Below are 12,748 nucleotides of genomic sequence, written 5' to 3'. Positions count from 1 at the left end.
ATATTTGCTTAACAGCTTCTTGTGGGCTTGGAACTCTCATTCATTCAGTCGCTCACTCACTGTAAATGCTTTCAGACGCCACAACTTGACGCGTCCTGCGTTCCGTGTCCCATGTCCCATGTCCTGAATCCCGCTGGTGGCCAGGACCGTGTTAGCTGTCCTCCTTGGACTTGGCATTTGTCGCCAAAATCCCCTGTCCTTGCGGACCGGCCTAATCCTGCGAGGGACACTGCGAAAACTACAAACCAAAATAGCAGAAAAGCACAAAAAAAAAAACCAACGTGTCCCTCCATTTTCAGTTTAGTTTGTTTTGGTTTTGTTTTCCCGGATTATTGGCAAACTCAGGCCTGGAGAAACTTTCATAACTGTCAGAAGGACCTCCCCGTCTCCACCCACCTGGCCATTTTTTCAGTCTCCTTTCGGTGCCTTTGCTCTGCGCCTACTTAAGCTTTTCTTTACATTTCCTTTCTACTCTTTTTTCTCAAGTATTTCAAGTGTTTATCCTTTACTTCTTCGAGTTCTGAAATATTTGCACCATGGTTTGCTTTGAATGGCTTGCAATTGAAAATTGTCATTTAATGGCAAAAGTTGGGGAAATAATGCAAGGGAAACCAACTTAAGTTCAGGGGTTAAAATAATATTATTATGCGTTGTACTTTGCGAGCTTACTTCATTGTCATTGGCTTTCATTGCATTGACAGTTCGCTTGAAGTTGGCAAAAATACGTGACATAATGTTCCCCTTTAAATGCAATATTCTAAAACTTTATTTAGTGGTTTGCTAGAACTGTCCAAATTCTAACAATTTTAATAAAATTTCTAATATTATGATAGTATATTTAATTTAATAACCCTAGAGATTTAATTTATATGTTAAAATTTATTTATCGTAAATTTAATGTGTATCCCATCGTACAGCCATCAACCAAGACACTCGAAACTTTTGCTTCATTGAAATAGTTTTTCATTTACTTGCCATTTGCTGAAATGTGCAACAAAGTCAAGGGGGAAGTGGCAAGCCACACCAGAAATAAAGAAAAATAGTTGGATGAGTAGTGGTCGAGAATGAAAATCCATAATTCAATATGCAGCTACAGTGACCTCGATAAGTATGCCACCAGCAGTGGTCAGTTGGGTAGGGTCAAAACCACAACTGGTGCTGTTTAATGAGTAGCAAGTCATCATCAGCAGCGACACACAGGATGATTGTGTGATTGTGTGGGTCTGTTTAAAAGGACAGGCTAATTAGCAAGAAGTCCTTCCCCACGCTCGTTCCTCTTTCATTTTCAATCCCATTTCAATTTGTCCCATTTTTTTCCTCTTACAGAGTACAATAACGAGCCGAGTGGTACTGGAGCGTTGGCCGGCAGCTTCGATAAGTCGGTGCTGCAAATTTCCGACTGGCTTACTTGGGAACAAAACATGATCAAGATACAGAGCGTGCTCGTCGACGATGGCGATGCAGTGCGACTGGCCATCGAGAAGCAGGAGGTGCGCCCCATGAAATTCAACACACCCATTCGGGTTCACACCCATATCCATTTTTCTCACATCACATATATCTTCCGTTCACAGAAAGTCCTGCGTGAATTGAAAATGAAAAAGCCGCAGCTCAACGAACTGGTTCACACGGCGGAAGTGCTCAAAGGCGACGTAAAACGGCAGCAACTCCAGGAGAAAGGTGAGTCCTTTAAGAACTATGGGGGCTTTGAATGTATTGAGTTTGGTATGGCATTTCTAAGAGGGTGACTTCTTAAGATAATGTCCTTAATGATGATCATCAATCTTCTGCCCCGTATCTATAAACATATATGCTATATTTTTGATATTAAGTGTGTATAGAATTCTGTGATTTATTACAAATCTTAAATGCTGAATAATTATCTGAGATGCATTATAATTTCTAATGCAGTACTTATTGTTAGTCAAATTTCTCAACCGTCAGACTTAAATCTTTGCCAACTTGCAACTCGCGAAACTAAATATCTTATCTAAGGCACTGATTAATCTCTGCAAATAGTTTTTCATCTTGCCCATTCGTGAGTGTATTTTCGAATCTCAATTAATTTCTGAATGAAATTGTGCAAATTGGCTCACATATGGAAATTTCATTAGGCCTTGTTAGCTGCTCTGTCTCCGCTGCCAAGGGGATTGGATACGGCTGATGGCTGTACAACACGAATCCATTTCCTTTTTCGAAAACCCCCGGTAGCGAAACCCAGAAATCACTTCGGTGCAAACAAATTTCCGCCGGTCGAGACAAAATGCATGCAAGGATATGGGTAGGTGAGCGTATGAATGTGGAAAAGCGGGCAAGGGGAAAAGCGAGACATATGAGTGTTGTACTGAACAGCAACAGAAGCCAGCGGATGGCCACTTAAAATTGCTAACTCAGTCAGGGGAATGTTTTCGAAGGGGATTCGGGAAGAGTAGCGGTGGCCGTGTGGTTAAAAGGACTGTCAACATTTGCATAAAGGGGCCGTGAACCTCGGTAGCCGGTTTGTTTCAATTCGAAAACGTTCTCTTTAAACGGGCTGACTCAAAACAATGTCAAGAATAAATACTCACACTAAGGTGGACAAAAGAGAGAGTTCGGTTTGCTTGTTAAACAAATGATTGCATACTTTCAGGTCGTGGTGAGTCCTGCAGTTTGACAGCCACTGAGCTAAGAGCATATGAGGGTAAAGAGCGCTCCTTTGAGAGAAAACGCTCATTCCCATTCACTCTCCCGTTTTTATTTTTTCTCTGCGGAATTTTAATGTGGCAGTTGAGCAAGCGGCATGCAACATTTATGCCAGTTGACATTTAATTGACAAGCGAGGCAGCCGGCGGGGAAAATGGGAAAATATCCAGCCAGCAGGATGCTAACTGAAATATTTTCATGCTCTTTGGGATCGGGGTGGCATTTCCAGGGGGTGGTATGTAAGGGCGAGAGGAGCCAGATGAGCTGGGAGTTGCCTGCACTGCTTGTTACACATTATTATGATGTTTGGTTTGTCATAAACATTTGTAACTTGTCGGCCACGTTCTCTCATCTCGGCCATTTGTACGTGCATTTCTGCCTTATTTTTTCCTGCTATAAGTGTGTGTGTTTGCCACTGTGAGTGTGTATATGTGTGTGTGGAGAGAGGGGGTCGGGGAGTGCATCTGTTTGGGCCTTTTGTAATGGAGATGCCAACAGTTGCTTGCAGCAAGTGAATTTTGCTTTTTTGTGCTTCGTATAGAGCTGTGTGCCCTGCAGTTGCACATACATAAATTATTTTTATAAAATTGAAAAAAATAATAGTCCACATAATAATTCTGAGCTTGTTAGGGTTTTATTTGTATGTGAATTCATTTTATTTTGCCTTAAGGTTTGTTAAAAGTATATTATTTTTGAATATGACATTTCAGCGACCTATTTAGTATCATTCTTAACATTTTAGTTGCGCTATTAATTATTATTAATAATAATATATTTCTATTTTTTATAAATATTTTACCTAACGTAAATTAAGATTTATATTTCATTTTACTTATTCTCATAATGAAGCGTGTTCGCTGGAATAGGGTATTTTAAAGTGTTTCAATGTTGCCACCAACTATTGGCTAAGAGCCAAACCGAAAATATGTCCATTGGGGTGGCATTGTATTTCAATTTGCTTTTCAAAGCCCGTTTAGGATTTCCACGGAAAACTGTTCGCGGCCAGGCCTAGTTTATTATCGGCAAAAGTGGTTGAAAATGAAGCAAAGAGCTCCAATTAATTACGTATTTCGTAAAGTGAGGCTTAAATAAACCATTATTCATTATCTCGTTGGCGGTTTGTCTCTTCCCTTTTTCTCCGTCTAGCTGCACCTTATTTTCGCTTCTCCTTCCCCTCTCTCGTTTTTGGGCCAGGAGTCGCACAAACTTTTCGCCAACCCAAATGACCCCAAAGTCCTTATCATAAATAAAATACCAGACCGCACGGATGGGGGCGAGTGTATAAATACAAGTGTCTGTGTGTGAGTGTGTGTCTGTGCGAGCGTTGAGGTTGGCTCGTAAATCTGTCTTTGACATGCAATTTCAGTGCAGCGGCTGTTGCTGCAACTTGGCCAACAACTGCCACAACAGAGCCACACCAACAAGCCAGCTGCGAGCATATTATCTGAAAGGACAACGCACTCCGTTGGCCAAGCACAGGCTCAGTGGCTTCCCACCCACACTACGCCCCCTTCCCTCCTTTTGGCGCCCAAATTGCCTTTAATTGCAGCCTTTTGCCTCACAAACGCCTTCAACTTCACAACCCATCCAGCCCCTTTCCTTCTGTTTTGGCGCTACACACGCCCGCTTCACGCCATTACACGCTTTAATAGGCCTTGCCCCTCTTATACCGCCCATCCCCCCCGAATAATAAGGCAGTCCGCCCCGCCCCCTCCCTCGTGTTTGCAAAAAACCCCTTCTTTATCCAAAGTTGGTGCTTCCCCCAGTCGAGCGCTTTCTTTTCAATGGTTTGGCATAGCTTCCTGGCATGTGTCTGCGCTTTCAAGAAGTTCGTTGCTTTGGCTATTCTGCTTTAAAGTGCAAGTTCGCTCAGCTTGTACAGTGAGAGAAAAATTGTTGGAAATATAAATATGAATCTATGAATTTCATTTAAATTTTATTCAATGCTTACACCATTTGATAAAGATATAATATAATATAATTTTCACTGAAATAGTATAGTATATAAACAAAAGTTCACATGAATCTAACAGAGATGTAACTACAATATTTAAAATCTGTTTTTAAATAAAAATTTAAGTTTATTTATTTCTTAAAGCTTAAGAACTCATAATAATAAGTATACATGTAACTCACATTGTAAAGTGTGGCCATCATTATGCCTCATAAAACATTTATAACTTTTTAAAAAGTTTTTTATAGGTAAAGGGTATCCAAAGTCGCTATTTGCTGAGTTCAATTTTACGCGTCTTGTTTCTTTTCTTAATTACTCAAAAAGTGAAGTGAAGCAAGAGTCTCTCTATGGCTGCTTAACCTCCGACCTTTTATGACACAAAGGCGACCCGGTACGCCCGATTTGCCACGCCCCCTTGCTCGTGGGATTTAAGTAAGCATTAAGTGAAATTATTGTCATGGTTGTTAGACTTTTAGCTCCGGCTTTTGAGCCTTTTTAGCCTTTCACAGCCCCGTAAGTTATTTTCGCTAAAATAGTTTTGCGCACGAACAAATTTTTTTGTGCAACGAAAGTATGCGGGAAATTTGTCTAAACATTGCAGGTTATAGGTACTTCGGGGAAACTTTTAAAAAGTGTGTTCGGTTGCGCTTGTGTGCCATTGTTTGTTTGGTTGTGCGCGTGTGTGGTTGTTTGTCACCCCGAATGCCCTTGGGTGTCCTGGTACATCTTGCCCAGAATTCTCATGGGGCGAAGCCAAGTTGTGTGCTCCTCTTTCAGCTGCGGAAAAATGAAATTCCAGTGCCCTGCTGCAAGGAGTGAGGGCAGGATAAAAAGGATGCGAGCGGAGAAAAAGGTGTGGACTCCATGCACTCACTCATTACGCAAATTGTCCTGGGCCAGCACAAGCGACTACGTGTCCTGTGCCTGGACTTCTCTCGGTCTGTCTTTCTGTCTCAGTTTTTGCCTCTGGCCATCTCATATGACCGAAATGCCGTTAACAATTTTCGTTGTCTAATGAATTTTAATTAAATTCATTAAAAAGGTTGCACAAGGATATAACAATGAAGTTGAGGCTCCTTCAGTCTCTGCCACGCCGCACGAAATTTACATTTATACAAAAATGCATGAATATTTCAATTCACAATTTCTTTTTTAACTAGTGGTTATCAACTCTCAGTTAAATGGAATAATAAAGTATATTCTTTTAGAAATCCAATTTGCATTCTACTCAAATATCTGTCCACCATCTCGTAACGACCTTTGAACTAATTCTTCAGCTAGTTTCTTGGCACACTATCACATTAATGGCTTTCTTATCACTCGACAGCCACCCTTCATTTTCCCCTCATATTTTCTTCAACTAATTAAGGCCAATGCACACCAAGCATTTTTCCCGACTGGCGCAACCCATAAAAAAAAATCTACATCTAAGACCACAATAACATAAACATCAAATTCCATCAATGGCACAACGAACCGCTCAAGCCCCTCGCTTTCTCTCTCTCTCTGCCCGAGTGCATCCCTCTCTTTCGTGCGGTGGGTGCTGCCGCAACCCTGTGCAAAAATAATCCTTATCAGTTGTCAAGGTTCAGAGACGTACGCACAACATGTGGCAGGAAGGTTGAATGTCTTCCGGCTAAATCGCATCGCCCCATGCGCATGCTCCCCACGGAAGCCTAGCAAAACAAATGCCAGTGGATCCGGAGAGCAGCCGGAGAAAACTGACGGAATGCCGGTGAACCCAATATACACAGAGAGCATCGCGGAAGTCGGGAGAAAGTACGGTTAGGAAAGTTACAATGGGTGGTGGGTGTGAGCACTGCGGAAAAAACTGGCATTTAGCATTTCATTTCCTTATATGAAGTATTACTTATATAATTAATAATTAAGTTATATTTGTAGAATTTGTTTATATTTTTAATAGCAGTAGTTATTTTATCTTGCATATTCTCCTAAAGTTTCAGCAGCTTGGTAATTATTTTTCAGTGTATTGGTAGTAAACTTGCTTTGGGGTTGCTCTATCGCCCACCGTTCCCCACCTCACCCCTCGCCCCACCAGAGCGCTCCCCTTTTGGCCGCTCACCTTTTGTTTACCCATTTGGGGGTTGCTGGTCGGCTGATTGCCGCTCTTTTGGAGAGCTGGACAAAAAGCGTTGCCGTGTTGAATTTACGCCGTGACTTTCGCTCTCTCTCTCTCTCCTTTATTCGCTCTCTCCGTCTCTTCTTTGTCCGCTTTGTCCGCTTTGGGGGTCCGTAGTTCTGCGAGCAGCTTGTCAGGACATTCGTTGGCTCCGACTACGTACAAACGGTTGTGAAACTCCTCCATATCCAAATCCATTCCGTGTAATCCCGTGGAGCCATTCACGTTTTCTCTGCACGGTGCGCGTCGCGTAAGAGCTTCCGGCAGAAATATAAAAATATAAACAACAAATTGTAATTTAGATGCAACATTTTCGTGGCTCGACTAGCGAACCAATCGAGTGTGTGTGTGTTTGTGTGCAAGAGTTTTAGTGGGGCTAACAAGCCAAAAGCTAAGCAAAGTCAAACCACAAAACGGCATTTAAAGTTTTGTGTCTGCGGCGGCTTATTGCCCAGCCCTGCTCCCCTCTCGCTCTCTCACTCGCTCGCCCACTCTACCCCTCTCGCTCGCTCTCCGCCGTATTTGTAAATCAATAAACGTGAGGGTGGCAAAAAGCCGCAAAATGTTGTTCAACAAAAAAGGCAAAAGCGTCCTGCGATAAAACAAATAACGAAAACAACGTGAAATTCGCTAGCTAAATAAACAATATTTGTTATTATTCCGCATAAAAAATGAGACAGGATTGAATAAATAGAAAAATCAGTGAGAAAACAATAGTTCATTCATTCCACTCAAGATTCTTTTTAAATGGCACAATAAAAAATATAATAATATCAATAATCAATAAATTCAAAAATCATAAAACCATTAAACCTACAAAAATGTAATTTAATTTATTGGATTTATTCCAGTACCTAATTACAGCTACTAAGTACAAAAATGCGTACAATTATTTAACCCCAATAAACAAGTTTAATCCACATTGCCATTAAACGTTTATATAAATTACAAAAAGCACTTTACAAGCCCATCATAAATCCATAGAAATTAATTATAGAAAAATATGAAATTCCATTACAAATGAATAATCAAATAGGATAAACAAAAGCAGAAAAACGACCGTGCATTCACGAAATCGTCCGCAATTTGCATATAAATATTCAATAAACCAAGTTTATGCGTTACAAAAAGCAGACGAACAACAACAACTGGCTAAATAAAGTGGGCGTGTTTCTGATGGCGGTCGTTTTTTGCCCTTGTTGTTGCTGCTATTGCTCACATCATAGCGAGAAATGAATGTGTTTCAATAAATTACACGGAACGAGCCTGAAGAGCAGCAGAAAAAATGTGAAGCATAACTTAAGGCGTGCGAGCTTGTTTCTCTCTGTGTGTGTGTGTGTGTGCTTGAGCGCACGTGTGTGAGTGTGTGCGTCTAGGAATTCATTGGAGTCCACTCCGTGCGAAACACAAAAACAGCAACGCTGGCAAAAGGAAACGAATGGAAAGCGTGGAAAAATAACACAACGAATCTTGGAGCTCCTACAATGGCAAAAATCAACAAGGACTAAAACAACAAAGCGGAAACTACTGCAACAAGCAGCGCAACAACTGCACTGACAGAAATTAATGTTTTAAGATGGTTGATTAGGGCGTTCTGTAGTTAATGAATTCACATTTCCATGAAGGTAGTTTAGTGCTAGCAAAATCAGTTCAAATGTTCTTGGGGATCTTGTATGGAACTATTCATACTGCCAGATATCATTGTTAACTAAGTTAGTCAATAGTATTCTGTTTCCATCAATTTATTAACCACACTTTGCTTAAAAGCACATTGGTCCAATTTTCTTGTGCTATTAAATGGTTCGCCCACCAGAAGAATATCCATTTAGTCTTGAGCATTCTTTGTGTATCCTATAAACTACTCCGGGTATGTCTAAAACTTTAACCGCAGCAAACTTAAAAAATAACTTGAGCAAGAAATACAAGGATACTTTCATCAACAAGCGCCACAACTCAGCTCAGAACTTGATTGCATACTTTTAGGCGGAGCAGTCAAACATTTCATACGCCTGTATCGCCCGCATCTCATGGCAGAAAACGTGTCTTGTATAAAAATAGTTTATCTATGTATCTGCCCCCCAAACAAGCGGCATCGGCCCCATTTTGAAGCCACACCTCCACCAACGCAAAGCACCGAAGTTTCATCGCATAGCATGCTTTCTGACTATTTATAAGCAAATTTTGCCCAAGTCTCAGCTGAAAACTTAAAATGGGAAATTGTCGGAATTGTCTGGGCGTTGAGAGTAAAGGGGGGTAAATATGATTAATGATTGGTGGAGCCTAGAACAATGGATGTGTCAATCGAGTGTCGTGGAAAAATTGCTCTCATTATCGAAGCCATTATTGTGTTATTAGGGCTAGCTGGGAAATAGAAAAATTCAATGGGTATTGAATTTATTGAGCCCTATTTGTGAAGGGCCGGCCAAACGTATTTGTTATTGGGATAATCAAGCGAATGTGGAGCATATTGTCGATTTGAGGAATTACGCATACTTAATTCATGAGTTCTGTATGCAATTGATGGATAGCAGCCTGATGACATAGGCAAATCAAATAACCATTAGTTATTTACTGCAACATAAATGGGTCCCTTAACTAGTTTGCGTCTTTAATTTCGTATTGCTGACATATTTCATTTACTTTCTGGCCAAATCAGCAATCTGCCAGAAGTTTTTGACAATCCATTTCCATTAGTTGTCATTTCACAGCCCGCTAATCCGCTTTACCCAACTTTCTGCAAAAGCCTCCAGCTAATTGAGTGCAATTGTGAGGCAGTCGAAAAAAGGGAGCAGAGAAACTTTCTCCAGCTGCGAGTGAAGTTTTTAATAATCAACTTTTGTCATAAATTAAATAGATCTGGCGACGGCTGCATAATCAAGAAGCCGGCAGACGCGGCCGTAAAAATTACAGCGAGAAACCTATTAACTGTAAGTCGGTGACGGAAGGAAGGAAGGACTCAGGAACCTTCAGTTGCCAGAAGGGGTCGTCAGGATAATAGTTTTTAGTCCTGCCAGTGCCGCTGCTGCTGCCACGACAGCCAGTTGAGCCGGGTTGAATATGCAACAGAGGCGCACAGGGGCAACAAAAGAATCACAAGTGGAAACTGAAAATGCCCCGTATGCCAAATGGCCATCGTCCCGACATTGTTGTCTGCACTTGTTCGCCAGCGTGTCTGTGTTTGTGTCTGTGGCAGAAGTTAAATGCACCTGCCACCAAGGAAGTGCCTGGATGGGCTTTTCCGCAGGAGGAGCAAGCGGGCGGGGGCCCGGTCCCGGCATCACAATAAAGCGCACTACATGTCTGCGTTGGCGTTGTTGCAGGTGCCAAAAGTTAAATGCAGCTGCAGGACCGACTTCGAAATGCGTGAAAACATTGCCAGTAGCTCCCTGATTTCGTATGCGGAACGGCCAGCCAAGAAATGTGCAGTAGACACTGGATAAGAGAGAAATAGGAAGAATTGGAAAGGCACTTGTGCCAAATAGTAAAATTCCGTTGAAAATACAAATACTCAACTTTTAACTCATAGCACATTGTAAATAGCCCTGAAAAGATAAAGAGTTAGTGTTTCCATTAGTTGGTTCCCACTGTTTGTATATGCGGACAAAGCACGCAGTGCCAAGAAGTATGCAACGAGAAACAGCCGGCGCAGGAAAATGCGCAAAGTGTGGTGAAAATCAAGAAGTGAATGTGTGTGTGTGTGTGTGCGGTGAAGAGAGAAAGTTGCGAAGATGGCGCAAATGGAGTGCGAAACTAAGAGTATTTTTCGCACTCTCTTTTGTTTATTTTGCTCTTTGGCGTATTTGCTTGTGGTAGTTGGTTGTGTTAAGTTTCCGGCACGTTTTATAAACAAACTCAAATCTAAAAGAGAGCGAGAAAGTGAGAGAAACAGAGAGAGAGAGAAAGGTGGAGCTTATGTTTACCATTAACATTCAACGTTTTACCAATGTCAACAGTGCCGTTTTTTATACACTTTTTTATACATTTATTCCGGCTGAGACTGAGTGAAGAGCCGCTGGCCAATCGAACATTTCAACGCACATAATGCGCAGCGTGATAATGCAAATCAAGTGAAGTGTTAAAATCCCGCAAACCACCCAACAAAACAAAATATACAACATAAAAGTCCCGGGAAAATCCTTAAAAACGCACAAGGCTGTGAGGAGGCGTGTAAATCGATATGACTGCCAAACCACCGCCCCCAATCCCGCCCACTTTGGGTGGCGATGATTCCAGCACACATGGACCGAAACTCGCACCCGAGATACCTCGCATCAACTCGGAATTGGCAGCCCAGGCGGCACTCAGAGGACAGCAATTGCTGAGGAAACAGGGATCACAGGAGCAGCATGCGACTAACACGCTGCCGGCCCACAAAACCGGTGCCCCGCCCCCCTTGCCGCCCACCCAAAGTCGTCCGGTTCCGGCGATTCCCGCGAGGGGCGCCAGTGATCGTGCGGCACCACCGGAAATACCACCCAAACGTCACAGCCTGAAGAGCATGCCCGATGGACAGCCGATGATGGTGCCCGGACTACCGCCAACCATGAGGCAACCACCGCCGCTGCCCAGGAAACCCGCTTCCACTCAGAGTTCCGCTCAGAACTCAGCACAAAGTTCCCCGTTGGCGGGCATGAAGTTCAAGGATAAACCGCCGCCACCGCCCGAAAAGCATTCCACGCTCTCAGCCGAGGGAATGGCCGCTCGGCGGTGCTCGAACCCCTTTGAAATGCCACCACCGCCGCCGCCACTGGTCCTCCAATCCGCCGTGGCGGCCCTCAGCGAACAGAGCTCCAAGAATGGCCTGAATCCCGTACCCTCGCCAGCGCCCACAAGAGCCAGTGAGGCGAAGAAGATCAACCAGCGATCGATTGCATCGCCCACAGAGGAGTTCGGGTCGGAGGATGCACTGCGAGGAATTGAGAGTGGCTTGCGCAACATGGAACGGGCCATGCAGGAGCAAATGAATCTGAGGAACATGGAGGCTGCAGTCCAAAACAATTTCGATTTGAGCTTTAAGGCTAGCCTAGCGGCAGGTGCTCGACATCTGGGCGGTGGCTCGGTGAATCTCAGAACTGCCAACTACGAAAGGAACCTATCCTTGGACGAAGGACGAGCAGGTGACTCTCGACAATCCCTGGAGGAACTGAAACAACTGAGGGCCCAGGCCCAGCAGCAATCCCTGCTCAATAATTCCTCCTCATCGAGCTCCAATTCCCAGGTGGAGCAATCCATGCGCTCCACCATTGAGCACCATATGCGCTCACTGGATCGAAACTTACCACTGGAGCTCCAATATAGTCGCCATCGTTTTCAGAACAATTTGAATGCCGTGGCCGCTGCTGCAGGTGGTGCCGCAAATTCGTCCACCGGAAATGCGGTGGCAAATTCAGGAACTTCCGGTTCGCAGCAACCTCCAATGCCGCTGAGCAGCGAGTTCCGCGAGCAGATCCGCCAGCAATTGTTGGGCAACATACCGCCACAGGTGGTCCACAATATGGGCCAATCGCCGGGTTCCGCTGCCGCCGCCGCCTTGCTGCAACATCAGGCGCAGTCACGAGCCGCCGCTGCCGCTGCTGCTGCGGCCGCTGCAGCTGCTGCCGCTCAAGTGGCCGCCGGAAGTGGGGCTCTGTCGCGGGAGGAGCTGCGCATGCGCAGAAGGTCTTCGCACGACGAAACCCAGCTCACCCAGAACTCAAGCGGTGGCATTCAGGGTAAGGTTTCCCAAAGGTGGTTTTCCTCTCCCTGCCCTTAAAGCAACTCCCTGAAACGTTTATCAACGAAAACACCTTATAAAAAGGGTTTTTTAAGCATAAATACTTAACTAAGTATACCATTTGTACAGAGAATAATAGCGCAAAAACTATTGACCTAAACCTATACCGCCCCCAATCTCAAAAACAAACCGATACTGAGATCCCAAATTCTGTATAAATTTAAGAAGTGTTTATATGTACATGAGTCAAGTTGTTATT

The 12,748-nt window shown here is 43.5% G+C and overlaps 1 protein-coding gene across 5 annotated transcripts in view; it reads left to right on the top strand.

The window, feature by feature from the left end:
• LOC117142830 (dystrophin) overlaps positions 1-12,748 on the top strand; it is a 134,194-nt gene that overhangs the window by 31,735 nt on the left and 89,711 nt on the right. For 4 of the 5 annotated variants that reach the window (XR_004459576.1, XR_004459575.1, XM_033307055.1 and 1 more), the window contains 2 exons: positions 1,327-1,490; positions 1,575-1,680. Coding sequence is in view for 3 of the 5 variants with exons in the window: in XM_033307055.1 (XP_033162946.1) it covers positions 1,327-1,490; positions 1,575-1,680 (270 nt within the window). In the remaining 2 variants the exon portion in view is untranslated. Of the gene's footprint in view, positions 1-1,326; positions 1,491-1,574; positions 1,681-10,938; positions 12,488-12,748 lie in introns of those variants that run through there. The other variant, XM_033307057.1, reaches the window with a different exon arrangement.

This window comes from Drosophila mauritiana, chromosome 3R (assembly GCF_004382145.1).
Source record: "Drosophila mauritiana strain mau12 chromosome 3R, ASM438214v1, whole genome shotgun sequence".
Taxonomy (NCBI): Eukaryota; Metazoa; Arthropoda; class Insecta; order Diptera; family Drosophilidae; genus Drosophila; species Drosophila mauritiana.
This window is presented reverse-complemented; position numbering and strand designations above follow the sequence as displayed.